Source organism: Salminus brasiliensis, chromosome 16 (assembly GCF_030463535.1).
Source record: "Salminus brasiliensis chromosome 16, fSalBra1.hap2, whole genome shotgun sequence".
Classification (NCBI taxonomy): Eukaryota; Metazoa; Chordata; class Actinopteri; order Characiformes; family Bryconidae; genus Salminus; species Salminus brasiliensis.
The window spans coordinates 9,452,423-9,470,461 of NC_132893.1; the positions used below are offsets into that span (position 1 = coordinate 9,452,423).

The 18,039-nt window shown below is 39.8% G+C and overlaps 1 protein-coding gene across 3 annotated transcripts in view; it reads right to left on the reverse strand.

The window, feature by feature from the left end:
• Positions 1–18,039, reverse strand: part of sez6l (seizure related 6 homolog (mouse)-like) — a 32,255-nt gene that overhangs the window by 11,269 nt on the left and 2,947 nt on the right. For 2 of the 3 annotated variants that reach the window (XM_072659272.1, XM_072659271.1), the window contains exons 2-3: positions 4,963–5,415; positions 1,876–2,015 (exon numbers count right to left, since the gene is read on the reverse strand). In XM_072659272.1, the coding sequence (XP_072515373.1) occupies positions 1,876–2,015; positions 4,963–5,415 (593 nt within the window). The remainder of the gene's footprint in view (positions 1–1,875; positions 2,016–4,962; positions 5,416–18,039) is intronic. The other variant, XM_072659273.1, reaches the window with a different exon arrangement.

The following is an 18,039-nucleotide window of genomic DNA, read 5'->3' on the forward strand; positions in this document are numbered from 1 at the left end:
GTTCCCAGTCAATTGCTTGTTACCACATGAAGTGACCTTTTTTAGGTTGAATGTATGAACCATTTTTATAATGTAGGTATTATTACTAGTTGCAAAATCCATTTATACTAAATATTAAGTAATCAATAATCAGAAAAAGCAGGGTGTTTTTTCCTAGTGATCAGTTATGTGCACATTCCAGTATTGAAAATCCAACAAGCAAGAGAGTGCTAGGCAGACAAATAGACTTATACACACCCTATTCCTCACATCAGGGCTGGGGATTAGCGAGGTAATTGGAGATTATGTTGTGGTGCGAGGGACTAAAGCAGGGAGAGCGGGTGCAGACACAGGATTATGGCAGGTTGGCAGGCGCCATGTGGATACCTATCAATAACATCTGTTTGTGTGGTAGTAGCTCTCTGGGAACACTGTGCTGTACTGCTGAATGCACATCACCAGTAAGGACATCCACTGCAGCAGCGTGCAGTCCAAACAATGGCCACAAGAGGTCACATTTAACCCACTTGAGTATGTTGCACAAGTCCAACCACCTGTGGCCAAGAAGCCATGTGGGAAATTGCGCAAAGATCATTTAAAGACTATAACAGGCAGCCTGTTCTGCAATTCACTGAAAACACTGTGGCTGGCTTCCGAAGTAGTGCTGCATATTGTAAATTGATATTAAAATTTAAAAACCAAAGTTAAACACCACAAATGCCCAGTGGGTTACGTGATGGGGATCTGCATTATTGGATATTAAAATTCTACTGTCTATAGGGGGGAAATAAATTGTATAAGGATCATAGAATCATGCTTACTTAGTTACTATATGCAAAAGGATCCATATACACTGATCAGCCATAACAGCCTTAGACCAGTCAAGGTATGGACTCCACATGACATAGTCAGCATTTACTTTTTCAAAGTTGTTTTAGCTTTCCCATGGAATCAGACCAGATGGGCTAGTCTTTGCTCCCCAGCTACACCAATAAACCTTGGACACCCACAACAAGGGATGTACATTTAATTAAAGCAATTAATTAATTTATTGAATATAATTATAATTAATTATAATTTATTCAGAACTCTTAAATGACATAATCTTGTCTGTACATTCTGTTAATACAAAGTGTGTGTATTCACATACTGTCCCCTTAAAAACATACTACTGTACAATACTGTAGTCACTTGACTCTGCCCCATCCAGTCTGTGACATGAAGAAGAACAGAGCCAACTGAGCAACTCAAGCAGCTTATATAATTGTCATTAGGGGTTAGGGAATGCAAAAGGTGGATCTCAAGAAGCATGAAATAGTACTGTCTGACACTTGTGGTGTGCACACAACAGACACAAAATAGATAAGCATCTGACCAGCACCCTCTGCATGAAAAGCTATAGAATCTCTTTGGATCTGGTTGGCGGTAACTACAACCTGGGTTTTTTTTGTTGCTGCCAACCAAAGGACCATCGAGCAAGCAATGTCAAAATTTCCTAATAACTTGGAAAGGGCAAAACAAATTACAAACTCTATCACAACTTTTATTGCCAAGGATTTGTGCTTGTATTCAGTTGAATCCTCAGTTGTTCTTCCTTAGAGCACCTTTGGTAAATACTGACCACCCAGTCGTCTCGCCACCACAGCCAACACATCAACTTTAAGAACTGACTGTTCACTTGCTGCCTAATATGTTCACCTCTTGATAGATGATATTGGAAACAGATAATTAGTGTCACATCACCTAGCAAGGGTTTTATTGTAATGATTGATTGGTGTTCTTCTTAAGTAACCTGGCACAAGAGTCTTGATGATAAAGAAACATTCAGAACATTCTGTTACAGAACATTAATGGTGTTCTTTAACAGCTGAAAATGGGAGAGGTTTTTACACATGCCTGCAGTTCTACTCCATAGCCTGTGTACACCATCACTGTGTATGTGCACTGCAGGAAAGCTCCATCTGGAAGGGGTGGATCATCTGATGAATCGATGTAGCCCTCTGGGTCAGAGAAATTGATCATGCAGTTTGACACAGCTGAGAAAAGAAGGAGAAAATTTTACATTAAAGCAATTATTTATTTAAGAAACCCTAGTGGACTGTATTAATAAAAATATATCATTAGAAGCTATTGAGCGGTGAGAACATGTATGTATGTATGTATGTATTCATGTACAGAGATATATAAAACATTAGTCAAAAAAATATTGAGGTCTAATTCAAACTGCAAAGATCATGCAAATCAATTACCATTACCACGAACCAAGTACAACATTCAGCACACTTTTCAAGAGGTAGGAGATCTGTATTATGTTTACCACATAACCCAGTAAAGTAGATGTCTGTATCAAACACAGATTTTTTTATTTGTTAAGGTCCTGGTAATTCTCCTGCAGAGTTGTTCAAGTTTATCATAGTCCACTTATTCATGCATTCAGATGTTCCTATAATTCGCTGCTGAACTCAATTAGGAGTCTAAATGAATAGATGCAGGTCAAGAAGGCTGTTCCCAAGGCCTCTCGTAGATATGCTGTCCTCACACAAATGCTGTATGTTTTAAACAAACAAAACAATCTACATACTTACATCTATAAACTACATATCAATAAATGTTTTCTTGTCATTAATCTTTTAATCATTCTGAGGCATCAAGTATATGACACACCTCACCGTAAGATTTGATGTTGGTTTCCCAGTCTATGCCAAAAATAAATGTGATTTAATAGTATTTTACAATAATACTATTACAGTGGTGCAACAAGGTTTGTGAACCATTTGCAATTTGCTTTATATTTGTATACATTTGACTATCAAAGTCAAGCAGATCTTTACATAAATTAGATAAAGAGAACCCTATTAAAATTATGCATATACTTTGCATGTATTTTTGGTAATCCCTAGGATGTAATAAATGTCATGGAGCATTAACTGGTGACATATAGGTTTTCTCCTCAGAAATATTTATTTCTTTAAAAGAATGTGTTCTTTTTAAGAAATGCCCTTATACAATAAATATTTTTAAAACCATAAAATTTGATTTGCAAGACATTAGATTACAAAGAGCAGAGTAAAGCAGCTTTGTGTATTTTGTGCATACACAAACACAACATTTGCATAGTTTGTATGAACATCTGATTAGTAATCAAGGTGTTCCAACACTTTCCTCTTCTCTGCCTCTGCTGTGTGGTTATTTGTGTAACATAGGTATTATGCCTTTCCAAGCAGTTAGGACATACAGTGAGTCCAAGAAGTATTTGATCCCTTGCTGATTTTCTTCGTTGGCCCACTAATAAAGACATGATCATTCTATACTTTTAATGGTAGATGTATTCTTACATGGAGAGACAGAATATTAAAAAGAAAATCCAGAAAATAAATCTAAGGAATATATATTAATTGATTTGTATTTCATGGAGTGAAATAAGTATTTGATCCCTTAGTATTCATTAGCAGTTCTGGCTTTTACAGACCAGTTAGACACTCCCAATCAACTTGTTACCTGACCTGAAGCCACCTGTTCTCACTAATCACTTGTGTGAAAAACACCTGTCCACAGAATCAGACAGATCACACAGATTTCAAGTCTCCAACATGGGTAAAACCAAAGAGCTGTCACAGGACCTCAGAGTCAGAATTGTTGACCTTCACAAAGCTGGAATGGGCTACAAAAAGATTAGTAAGGTGTTGGATGTGAAAGTAACAACTATTGGTGCAATTATCAGAAAGTTTAAAGAGTATAACATGACAATCAACAGACCTCGGCCCGGTGCTCCAAAGAAGATTTCGCCTCGTGGGGTGGCAATGATGCTGAGAACAGTCAGAAATCGTCCTGCAACCACTCGGCAGGAGTTAGCAAATGACCTGAAGGCAGCTGGGACCACAGTTTGCAAGGAAACAATTGGCAACACTTTGCGCAACAATGGATTCACATCCTGCAGTGCCCGAAAGGTACCCCTGCTGAAGAGAGCACATGTGGAGGCGCGCCTCAAGTATGCCAATGATCATTTGAAAGATGAACCAAGTTATTGGGAGAAGGTTTTGTGGTCAGACGAGACCAAAATTGAACTTTTTGGCCTCAACTCCACCCGCCATGTGTGGAGGAAGAAAAATGCTGCCTATGACCCCAAGAACACTGTGCCCACCGTCAAGCATGGAGGTGGAAGCATAATGTTTTGGGGGTGTTTCTCTGCCAAGGGTACAGGGCTACTTCACCGCATCACTGGGAAGATGGATGGATCCATGTACCGCACAATCCTGAGGGACAACCTCCTCCCCTCTGCCAGGGATCTGAAAATGGGCCGTGGTTGGGTCTTCCAACATGATAACGACCCTAAACATACAGCAAAGGCAACAAAGGATTGGCTCAAGAAAAATCACATTAAGGTCATGGAGTGGCCCAGCCAGTCGCCAGACCTCAATCCGATCGAAAATCTATGGAGGGAGCTGAAGGTCAGAGTTGCCAAGCGACAGCCCACCAACCTTCATGATTTAGAGAGGATCTGCAAAGAAGAGTGGGCCAAAATTCCCCCTGGTGTGTGTGCTAAACTTGTAGTTAACTACAACAAACGTCTCACCGCTGTGCTTGCAAACAAAGGCTTTGCCACTAAGTATTGAGTGTGTTTGGCAAGAGGGATCAAATACTTATTTTCCTCATTGAAATACAAATTAATTAAAATATATTCTTTAAAATTATATTCTGGATTTTTGTCTTGATATTCTGTCTCTCCATGTTAGAATATATCTACCATTAAAAGTGCAGAAGGATAGTGTCTTTATTAGTGGGCAAACAAAGAAAATCAGCAAGGGATCAAATACTTCTTGGACTCACTGTATGTTAAAAAAAAGCCCTGGGCTGGGCTGGGCTTCCAAAAAGCATTAAAAAGATTATTATTAAATGCTGGAGTGAACATCACATATCTCACTACCAGTTAAAATGATTTAACACTAAGATGGGGAAAAATAGGAACTGTATGTTTGGGTTCACCTGAGGGGAGGGCATCTGGCTCAGTGTCTTTATCCAGATTCGTTGCAAGTAAGGTGGTGGTGGAAGGCTCATTGTCACTGGCAGCTTGTGTTGTTGTTTTGAGCACCGGGGGAGCTTCAGGTGCCTCTGTGAGAAGCTCAACTGCAGGAGGTTGAGTGGGGTGTTGAGCCTCACTGTGAGCAGGCAGCATTTTCCTCAGGAGCTGATGCTGCTCAGGGGACAGAGCTCCAGCACCAGGCCCACTGTCCAGGCCCTTCCTCAGCACTGGCAGCAGCTCAGCAGGCAGCGCAGTGGGGAGCTCTACACCCTTCTGAGCTAGCAATTGGTCTTTATGAGCCAAGACAGATTCCAGGAAGTCCTCTCCCATGGAGGTGGCGCTTCCATGGCTTTCTCTGGGAGCTTCTCCCTGAACCACTGGATGTGAAGGGACTGGTGAAGTTGGACCAAACTCATCTACAGAGAGACATAAATAATGTATTAGGGCTAAAGGTGGCCAGATGCTACTATTAATTTCACTTGGATCCTTAAATAGTTAAATGGCTGGTTAAAGGTAAAAACTTTTAGTACATGGTTCTATGTAGCAAAGGCTCTGCAAAAGTTGTCGACAGTACTCATTTCCAAAATGTCACTGACCTTTCTAGATGATTTGCATACTTTCTAGATGATTTGCATAGCTTCTGTGATAAGGTTGCAGTTAAGGTTTCATTATGATGGCACTTCCATGAAGATCATGTTTGAGTTAGAAATGCTGCACAATAGAATTGTGCACCACCACTAGTGCAAGCTAAACCTTCCTGCAGGTCATTTGCTGTTAAAAAGAGTTTTTTTTTCTGGCCAGAAGTTTAAATTGGGGTTTTCTGTCTTTTAGACCCTATCTTGACTTTAGAAATAGATAAATAAATAAAGCAACAACAACAATATTATTAATATCATAATTATTATAAGATTGTTCCAGCAGGAACCTCAATAAACTTTAACTAGTTCAAAATGCTGCAGCCAGGGTCCTTACTAAAACTAGAAAATGTGACCATATCAGTTTCATATCATATCTTATCAATTTGACTATTAACATAAAAAGCCCTACATGGCTCTCGCTCCTAAGTAACTGTGAGATCTTATTACATATTATGAACCATCATGAATACTTAGTATTTAGAGTACTTAGTATTTAGGTGCTGGCTTCTTAGTAGTTCACAAAAGTCAGAAAACCTCAGCAGAGGTATTTTCTTATGAAGCCCCCCAACTCTCATAACCTTCCAGATAATGTTTGGTACTTTGGTACCTTTATCTACCCCTTAGATAAAGGTTGTACGTCCAGGGGTTCATGGACACAGGGAGTTGTAGTATACTGAGATGCTGGAGCTGTTGTCTCGCTGCTTGCACGCGATCCACAGGTTTGTGACGCTAGCGTCAGGGTGTTCCCGTGTCTGTGTTACCTTCCGTCTCTCTTCTTTAATTAGGCTTTTACAGTTAGACCTGCCTGAGTCATCAGACACATTCTGATACTGCTCAAAATTCTCTGCTCTCTATAAATCCATTCAGAACTAACTCTGTCTCTTTACCTTCTCCGAATAAATGGTCACCCAGACCGACCTGCTGGAAGACTGCCCGCTGGGGTCCCCTCTACCTGCGTCAGACCAGCTGCCACCTACCAGTCCGACCAGCAGTTGTAAAATGTTTTTTAAAAAAAAGGTCATATTATAGCCATCAGATCATATTATAGACTACTTCCTTGTTGACAGATAATGTCTTATTAATGTCATAGTCGCATGAAAATTATATAATAATAATCTTATGTGTAAATGAACTGCAAAAGGAAATGCAATGTGCTTATGGCTCAGGCATAATAGATAGCCAAAGTTACTGGCTACTGGAGTTTTGCAAGGGTTGGGAAGTCCAGGGGGCATCTGAGCTCTTACAAAACTATTTTAGTTCTGTCCGAGTCAGTCCAGCCACGCTAGTTATACTGCTCCCTCTTCCTCTCTCGCTGAGGAGGAGGACAGAATGAAGCACAAATGAAGCGTGTCGGAGGAGTGACAGAGTGTGAGAGAAATGCACAGACACACAGGTTCCCACGCATGCTAATATTCCATTCTTGGCTTCCTGCACATCAACCCACAATCTAAACTCCTACAGAAAAAAGTGAAAAGAAAAAAAAACCCAAAACATTTTTGGATGTTAAGATGTGAATGAATCAGTCATTATTCTCTATAGGATAGAGTGGAATGCAAGGATTGTACCAATGCCAATGTGGTCAGATACATCTATAAGTAAAGTTTTGCAAAAAGGAAATTATTTAAACAGTGTAATTATATAAAAAGAACTACTCATATTTGTTGATTTAAAACATATTGTGCATTCCCAAGAAAAAGACTTGAGAAAAAATATAATTTAAACTACATTAGCACATTAGCATGTCCATAATTAACTAAATGTGGCGTAATAGCACTTCTGTGCCTCAGTGGCCTTTTAAGATTGATAGCTGGCATACCTCAAGATGAAAAAAAGAGGCTCATCAATTAAATTACACTGGGGAAAAAAAGCAATTAGTCTAAGATGTGATAGAGTGCTGTTTGGGGAAAACTTCCAGCAGCCAGACACAAGTTGAACCTGGACTAGTCTAAAATGGCATATGTTCTATGTGGTTGGGTCTGTGAATATATATAGATGCTGAGGTGTTTAAAAAACTTAAGCAGCACTGCTCTGTGTTGATCGGCTTATACCAGCGTGACACACGCTAACATGCCACCACCACGTCACAGCAGTGCTGAGATAAAAAGAAAACCCTGGCCTGGCCACGATGATGCATGATGGTGGCTTGTTGATGATCTGGAACTGATTTGCTTTCTCTGGCACTGGAAACCTACAGCGTGTGCATGGATGGATTCAATCAACTGTCAGGAAATCATAGGAAAAGACACATTCTTTGAATAAGCTGATGCTTGGGCGTCATTGGACCTTACAACAGGACAATGATCCCAAGCATACCTCAAAGGTTATCAAGGCTTGGAAGAAGTCAAGATGGACTAGTCTAAAATGGTGTATGTTCTATGTGGTTGGTTCTGTGAAATATATATACACAAGTGTATAAGTCAAAAATACACAATAAAAAAAAGAAAACAGCGAAGAAGAAAAAAAAGGCCTCCATGTCTGCTTCATCACAGCTGTGTTGTTATTTCACACTAACACATTCTTTTTTCATTCTTTTTTTTTTCATTTCTTCAATACACAGTCATATCAGCATATTATTTGATCTACATTTTACAAACTGTGAGACAAATAGCTTGGCTCTCTTCACTCACTGCATAAAGGGGGAGTATTTATGCAATGCTTATTTTATGTTACATAATTTTATTTAAGTGACATCTGTTTTCACTTTGACATTAAAGATTTCTTGTAAAAAAAAAAAAAAAAAAGCCAAATTATATTGACCATGATGTAATTTATAAAAGCAATAAAAGAGGAAAATCCAATGGGTAAGTACTTTTTATAGGCACTGTGGCTAAAAGAATGATCTACTTTGAAATCACATGTTCCTAGCTGCAATTTGTCCAATTTGTGAACCAGTCATTCTTAATAACAAGTTCTAATGATAACTTATTGATGATTGGATGATTAAACTAACATATTACATGTGTTATGTATTTATTTTTGTTTGATTGCAATTTATCATAGTGTGTTTTTTAAATAATATAGCTATATAAAATAGCTTTACCAAACGTACTGAACTATACATCCTTTTCTCTTTTCAAAATGTTAACTTCTGTTCCCCACAATTGGATATTACTGGGAATCTAAACCACAAGTGTGGACTTTGAAATAGACTAGTTATCTAATTCAATTTATTAAAAGGTTTCACAAATAACACAAATTTGGTAAATAAATTAAAGCTAATTAAATCATGCAAATGCAAAGTAACACTAGCTGTAAGGTTTTGGGGGTGAATAAATTATAACTGATAACAAAGAAAACAAACAAATGAACAAACAGAAACAACAAACCAAAAAACAAACCTTTAGGATAGTCTTTTAACAACGCATAGTGTATTTTATTTTTCAAGACTCTAATCTATATCATACAACCACTAATTTACTGCTGATCTGAACTGTTGGCCTGCTTCCTTCAAAATAACCGATCATGTAAGGATAAAGTGCTTAAATTAAAGATAAAATTCTAATTTTTACAGTTTGGCAAATAAACATAAACCATTAACAGAAAATAGTACATGTTGGGTTTAAATGCAGTACTTTTTCCTCTGCATGCAATATTTGATTTCTGTCATGTGCTTCATCTCTTGACTAGTGAAATCCACAGCTATTTTTCTTCTGATCCATTTCCCTGAGCTCCCCAACTGTCTAGATCACTGTTTTACACTGGTTGCTGCTTATTCTTAGCAAGTGGGTCAGACAAAGCCAACACCATCTGACTTGAAATTCCAGTGCCTCTCGCACAGGGGGAGTTGGTGGTTACTTAGGATTTGAATCATTATTCACACCTTTTATTATCCCAGAGGGGAGAGAGAGAGAGACTGTCAAAAAAGCATTTCACTGCAAGTTATACTGTGTATGACTATGTATGTGACAAATAAAATTTGATTTGATTTGATTTTTGATTTGATTTGATTTGAGAGTGAGAGAGAGAAAGAAAGAGAGACATAAAGAGAGAGGAGGATGGGGGTGGTTGGGATGAGGGAATGAGTGCTATCTGTATCAAGCCTTGGCGAATGACAACTGATGTAAATTGTCTGTAAAATCCATGTATAGCCATGATCCAGCCTTAGTGTCAAGGAGATTTATCCTGGGCTCTGACTCTCTTGACAAAAAACCTCAATAAGGGGAATTGTGGAAGTCACTACGGGTAATATCCTCCTCCACTTTGAATAACAAATGACCTATTCTGCACATTTGGAAATTGCTCGTGTCAAGCATTGCCCATTCTGTGTGTCTGAGTCAGCCGCAGGAACGGCAGACAGGCCAGGCGTTCATCCGAATCCAGAAGATAATAAAAGCCTGCGACGTTCAGTGGCAAAAAAAGCCCCAAACTGCACAGCAATTACCCAGGGCAGAGTCTTACAGTTCCTGCTCAGACGCAACCCAGTGCTGTGTGAGGCAAAGTGCTGATTGAGAAATTAATCCTCTGCCTGTCATCAAGTTAAACCTCTTTTTTCGCACACACTTTTGCTTACCCCTCTTCCCAATCCCCTCTCTCTCTCTCTCTGGCTCTCACTCTTTCCTTTTATCTAGTTTGCCCCGATTTTGTTTCTCTCCATTTCTGCTTCCCCCGCTCCCGCGCTTACTGTCAGATTATGACTCAGACAATTTTCTCTTCAGCAGAGACGAAAACAGTACAATCGCATTTTCTGTAAGTGGCCAACACTGGAAACATAGGAAGAGGTAAAGCAAAAAAACACCACAGTAGCTGAGAAGATGCAAAAAAATCTAATCCTGGAATCAGCTCATGCTGTGTGAACCACAAAGCCATAAGAATGACATGAATTTCAAATGCAGAAACAGGAAAAGTCTGCTGAGTTCACCATGCCTTCCCAACACAAACCAAGTTCATTACTGAACTACTGAAGAATACAGCTTGCAGACTTTCCTTGTTCAAATCAAAGCAGAAAGACAAAACATAATCCACCCACAAATAAGGCTTTTCATAGCAACTGCTATAAGGTTGGACAAGCATTTTTAGGCCATGGCCTAAATCCCATTCAACCTATTGAGAAATTTCCCCTGAATTAGCCCCTCAATCTAATCGTTTCAAGCAACTTTATGCAGCTTTTCTTGTTTCTGTTCCATTGACTGTAATAGTGACAATAGTGTCTCCATCATTGCTATTCCGGTCTTTACACACTACTAACTGCACTATGGAACATTCAAGCGTAAAGCTGTATGTTTTGTTAGTGTAAAATCCTGCAATATTGTCTTATCACCTTAGTCAACATGCTTTTTTTTAGTTTCAGTGACGGTTCTGATTGCAGTTGATCAGCCAAGAGATGTTTGATATCTTACACTGATGTTTAATATCTCTACAGGACCCTAACCAGTCTGGCTTCAAACTGGCACACTCTACAGAAACGGCTCTCATTGCAGATACAGAGAAGCTCCACGCAGCAAAATCTGCCAAACTCCTTTCTGGCTGGTTTTCCTTTGCGCACCACCAGGCCCCTGCAATTGATCCAGAACGCAGGAGCGTGGGTTATCTTCAATGTTCCTAAGTTCAACCATGTCACTCCTCCACAGCCTTCTCCTCACTGGCTTCCTGTAGCTGCCCTCATCAGATTCAAAGCCATGACTCTGGCCTACAAAGCCAAAAATGGACCAGCTTCCAGTACTTGATGGCAATGGTCAAAAGCCAATCTGTACGAAAAGCCCTTCGCGGTTTAAGTATGGCTCAGCTTGATCCACCATCCTTTAAGATCAACGGAAGACAAGCATCCAGACTTTTTTCTGTCTTGGCACCGAAGTGGGTGTCCAAACGGCAGTGTTGCTTGCTGTCTTCAAATGCTGAAGACCCATCTCTTCCAAGAGTACTTGGGCGAAGTGTAGTGTTGAGTATTGTGGTATCTAGCTTTTGTATTTAGTAGTATAGAGCTCAGGATGTTGGATGTTGGATGCCCCTACAGATCCCTATAGTACAACCCGTCCTTAGGTAACAGAGTCAGCACGGTTCGGCAGATACACAGGATTCCCTAGGCTAATGAGGTTAGCCTCTACTCCCTGAGCCCGTTGATGAGCCCAACAGATTCAGTCTGCACTAAGACACACAAGATCCAACACTGAGTTAAATTCTCAGCACTGGCTGCTGGCGCTAGCCCTCCTTAAATATACCAGCCACAGGTGGCACTGAACAATAAACGGACACATGACGCTAACACAAACGCGAAACAGGATGCGAACAATAAGTGTCAACGTAAAAGTCTATGTCAACATAAAAGTCCTGAAACATGACTTGACCGTGACTGCGAACTTGAAAATCCTCATGAACGACTGTGGGCCGTGGCACGAGACCGCCCCCGGGACGGGTGCGGCGACGCGGGCGTGACACTGTGGAAGTGGGTAGAAGGCTTCCAGCCTTTGTTCTACAACTAGGTTATGTTCTAAAGCAGCGACACCAAGTGACGGCCATGTTTTATTTAATAAAGAGGGTTGGATTTGTTTTCTTATGTTTTCTATTTTATTATTAAAACAGTCCATAAAACATTACTGGTTAAAGAAGTTCGAATCTGGGGTTAAGTATCTGCCTGTGTTTTAGTAAGTTTAGAGATCTCACTATAAAGTACTCTGGGACTGTTTTTGTTTTTCTCGATCAGTGAGGCCAAATATGCTGAGCGGGCTTTAATGAGTGCCTTTCTATTTTGACTAAGGCTGTCCTTCAGGCAGAGTGGAACACCTCTAGTTTGGTCGTCCGCCATTTACGCTCTAGTTTCCGCACTGTTTGTTTTAAGGTACGAGTTTGATCACTGTACCATGGTGCCAACCTTTTTTGCCTTGAAGGGTATTTTCTAGACCATTTATTAATTTATCTAGCTCTGTTTGGTCTGATGGAGTGTAAGGACGATAGGTCTGGGAGGTTTTCAGTAAACTGTATAGCGGTCATTAGGGTTATTGCTCGCTTTAGACAGTGGTGGGGGGACAAATTAACATTTTACCTAAGATGTAGCTCATAAGAGATTAGATAATGGTCTGATATTACTGAGTTTTGAGGTAGAATATTTAGATTACCAATGCTAACAATGCTAAGGGTCAGGACTAAATCTAGGGTATGATTACAATTCACTCAGCATTTCCAGTGAACATTGCTGAAATGCACTGTGAGTCTCTTTCTACAACACAATAGACGTTACATTAACAGTAGTCATTAAACTACTGACAATGAAACTTAACTGACTCTTAAACACTATAATAACAGCTTTTTGGTTTGCTGAACCCAGAGTGATAAAGACACTATCCTCTCTATTACAGTCAAAGGATCAGGAAAATGATTTTGAATCTGTTTTTTTAAAATGTTATTTTAAAAAATGTTACATAATGTTACTTTAATATCACACTCTAAACACAGATATTGGGATAAATAATTATATACTACAGTTTCTCATTAGGAACAATTTTTTGCCAACGTTCTAAAAGGCCAGCCAAGAATAGGTCAGCTCTTGTTACCCAAAAGTCTCCTCCCTACATGAGGCTGACAAGAGGAAGAAACCAACTAATCTGGATCAGCATGGACTCTGAGATCCTGTCAAGTGTATTCAAGTCCCTGACTATTACTGTCTTGGTCCCTTTTGTCCACCATGGATCGATTCCCAGCGCTGTCTGAAAAGAGTATGACAAGATCATCAGGGATGCATTGAGTGAAAATAATACTCACATTGTATTGCTGTAACAGACTTGTTTTGTCATTGAGAGATGCTTCTTTTGTCTTTAACAAACAGCTGCCTATTTACATCGTGATAGAACAGGCACGTGTTTAATGTGCAAAAGCCAACAAAAGTACAACATTGAATGAGCAGCTTTGTTTGACTGGTTTAATAAACAAGCTGTACTTTACTCTCTCTCTCTCTCTCTCTCTCTCTCGCTCTCTCTCTCTCTCTCTCTCTGTCTCTTTCTCTCATGGGAATTGCTAGTTTATTTTTTTCCACTTTTTGTCAGAGCATTCCATTATCACAGTTTAGCACTTTGACTGTGTGCTGACTCATTAAAGGTGCCAATGATCCCACCACAGGAGTGGGGAGTGTATCTGTGTGTCTGTGTGTCAGATGTGAGACTGTGTGACTGAAGATACCAATGGCATTTTGAATACAAATGCTGAACTCATGCTCAGTAGAAGTGTAAATCCAGAAACAGCAGACATGTTCTATGAGGCCATCTGCATTAACTACAATGACAACATAAACTAAACTATAGTCTACTGTGTCGCATACCTACTTCACTCAATTATTTGTAATAGAAAAAAATACTAATATAAGCACCCACTCAAATTGCACAGCATTATGTTGCACTTCACTCTTTTGCAAGTTTTGCACACTAAACTTTACACTCTTTACATGCCTTACTCTAAAAGTGTACTAGCCAAAATATTGCTAGTAATATCTTTTTAGTTCACCAAGAGCCAGTTTTATAGTGGAAATGTAGCAATGTAGTCTTTTAATTCAAGTCACATCTGCAAATTCCACACCTTGCCATTTCACTAATGGATTTTTTTCTGATTTAAACATTTCTATAACAGAGATTACATCCTGTTTTGCCAAGGAATGCTAATTTCTGCATCTACATCATTAAATTAAAATGTGGGGAGGGCTCTCAAAGCACAATGACAATGATGGTTATTATTGTCAGAAAACAGTCACACCAGGGGACAGAGACATAAAGAGAGTGAGAGATGAGTATGTTAAATGATTTCCAGAGATAGCTAATGAGAGCACGGCACACAGGCACGGGTGCTGGGTCAATGCTGTAGGACACTGGCTACATGTCCCCGCCGGGTCAGCTGGAGTATGCACCCTAAAATGGAGCAGTTATCGATTCAAACAACACTGGCCTCATCACAAATCATCTTTAGCTGAAGTGGTCCCAACAATAGTGTTGTCATCATCAATGCATCATGAGTCAATGCTTCTCATGTGTCATTGTGAGCGGGGATAAAACCAACACTGTCAATAATATTACTAGCACAACTAATCTGTAAGGTGTTTTCTAAGGGTATGTAGAGTTGAGCCACTTTGTGATTGCAGCTGTTTAAGGGCATATGGGTGTGCAAAAAACAAACTGTCAATCTTTGTCCAAAGAGACAGATGGCGTTGGCTTCCAACAGCTTGTGCGGCCTCTAAAGCCCAATCAATGGAGTGCAGTAATTGGGGGTTCAGCAAAAACATCAACTCTAAAACTAGGAAAAAACAAGTTTATGCTTTAACTGGCAAAACATGGCAATCTTTGGACATGTAAGCCTCTGCCTGAAGTGAAATCACATATAAATCACATGGGGCAGTGGTGGCTCAGCGGTTAGAGCGCCGGGCTATTGATAACAGGGTTGTGGGTTCGATTCCCGGGCTCAGCAAGCTGCCACTGTTGGGCCCTTGAGCAAGGCCCTTTAACCTCTCTGCTCCCCGGGCGCTGGAGTTGGCTGCCCACCGCTCTGGGTGTGTGTGTACTCACTGCCCCTAACACGTGTGTGAGTGTGTTAACTACCAGATGGGTAAAATGCAGAGGACACATTTCACTGTACAGTGTACACTGTACAGTGAAAAATACGAGCCCCTTTTGCATTTATATTTGCTTTATATTTCAACCTATAGAGTGGATGACTGGAGGTATCCATCACTGATCATTTTTACCATCCATGAAATATATGAGCTCTTCTGGAAGAAGCCAACAATCAGACATGTTTTGACTGATCAAATACGATAGAATAAAGGCAACATTGTCTACTGATTGCCATAAACAAAAAACAGTGTATGCTTTTGTGGCAAAACTCAGGGCACTTGGGTGCCTGACTGCAGGGTGCTCTGCAGGGTGGCACTGGCACTGGTGGTGGTTAAGCAGATGGCCTCTGCTGTCTGCTGCTCACTCAGCCTCCACACTATAGTCTCACAGGTGTGAGCCGTCTGCTCAGGCAGCTGTGCATCTCTCCATTTCTCTCACTCTCTCCCTCTGCATTGCATCTCCTTTTCGCACAACAAGCTGACCCTCGCTTCTCTTCCCGGAAGTTGTTTTTGTGACTGTGTTGTCCCCAAAGACGACAAACAATACTGGTTGTGAATCAGTTAGTAACACTCTAAACGTCTCATCAGATTTTGATCTGGCATCAGATCAAAAGGCAACATGCTCGCCATTCTCTCCTCGCCTAGAATCATTTAACTTGCAGCAGAAGAAGAAGAGGATCAAAAAGATCAGTGCTGTGATAGGTGAATCTCACAGCTCTGTCTCACTACACTGTTTCTCTCTGGGAGGATTCCCTATGTTGATATTCGTATCACCATGACAACCCATCTCAAATGTACTCACCATTCACAATTAATGCAGCCTCTAAAACATTTACTTATTGATTAATTTATGATTTTACAGCTCTGAAGTAAAATACCACGTATCCCTACTGTATTGTTCCAGAGTATTTCTGCTGCTATTTCAGACACTGTGAGAAATACTTCAATGTCTTCAGCACAAGAAAATCTTATTTTCTCAAAGATGCCATAATCATACGGTGCTTTCATAACCATGCCAGAATGTGACAGCAGGCCCATTAAAGAGGCAGAGCTTTCTTTTCCTCTCCCCTCACCCCTCCATCTTGTCCCCTGTGCTTACCTCCTTGCATGGATATGGAATAGGCTGGCGTGTGTGAGCAGTGTTCCAATGACCGCTGCCCACAGCAGCGCACTAAAGCCTGCCCTGGGTGGCCGGGCCAAGAAGCCTCAACACTCTGCCAAACATTCGTTCAAATTCCCAGCAGAGCTTGGATCCAGGCACAGCCAGACACACGGATTCATCCTTCAGTGTATGGATCCCTCATTGCTTTCTTATTATATTAGTTTTTTTATATTATTATAAAAACTAATATAGAACATATTATATGTTCTACAAAGTCTGTTTCTTGTTGTTGCATACCCTGAACATTTAAATATATCTAAAATGTAAAACATAAGTGTATTTAGGTGCCAAAGCTAAATGGCTTTTTGTTTCCTGTAAGCATCTTAGACCAATAAGGTTCAGATCTGTGAAGATATCCAGTAGGACAATTTTGCTAGAATTAAGTTGATGAACTAAAAACAGGATAAGAGTGGAGCAATCATAAGAGCTATACAGCCTCTGAGATCGGGGCTGTGTATTGGCAAGAACACTGCTTTTTAGGATGCACAACATTAACCCTCTGTCTGACACCAATTTTTACATGTATACTATTAATTAAAAATGTAAGGAGTTTTTAAGAATGAGTACTGTGTTGTAAAACATTATATTGCAATACTTGATATATCAACATTTTCTTATACCCCTGTCTGAGGCCAATACCCCTTAGACACTTAAAATAAAAAGGTGTACAGGACATTTAATGTTACAGCCATGACAACAAACCCTTCACCCCCTAAATCCAAAAGAAAGCTGTAATGCTTTGACTACTTCATTCAAATTGATAGTAGAGCAAGCAGCAGTCACTTCAATGGGATTCTCAAATAAAGGTGACACATTGGGACATTTCAAGACATGCAAACTGTCAGGCTCTGCTTTGAAGCAAAAAGAAACTGAAATATTAAGCACATAAAATGAAGCATCAAAATGGAGGTGTCATGTGCCTGACAGATGGTGCACGCTTTTCACCAATCTATTCCATCTGCCTCAATTGACACTGTTGTATAAGAACCAACCTTCATGACATATCTCTGCACTTCACATTTGATAGCCTGCACTGAATTATTTTGCAGTGCAGGCTAATATCGTTATTTTGCTATTTATCTGTTATCTTCCATGTTCCATACTGCCTTAAAAGCCCTGTCATGATTTAGCATGTTGTATTAGGTACAGCAACAGAAATTTCCCCCATTTTTGATTATTTTTTTCTCTCAATCTCAAGTCTAGGACTGTGTATTGGCAAGAACTTCTGTTCATGGAGCATCTTTGTGACTTTTGATTGGCCAATCTGTGGTTCGCCCACACATGTGCTCTTTTGTTGCTGAGCTGGACAAGCTTTACAGAATGCTGGCAAATGTTCTATTTAACCCAAGAAAATGTAGTGTATTTTGTTAACATCAAAGCATTACATTGAGCTATTACACCACATGTGAAGAAAATTGGGGAGTATTATTTAGGTTTGGAGTGTCTTACCAATTGTAATATTTTGTATGCATGTGTGATACATAGATAGATTAGGTACAACAGTATCATTCTAAATGAGATATTGACAAACCTTTTTTAAATTAACAAAATATTTTTATTAGGCTCAATATGTTTTATGCCAACATTCTGTTCTGCTTGTAAAAACTCATTTGTGAGCACTGATACAGCAATTCTGAAAGCAATAAGTTAGACAATCAGTAGAGTACTGTGACATCTCAGGGTATTAGCCACACATGCTAAATTTAACTGGCAACTG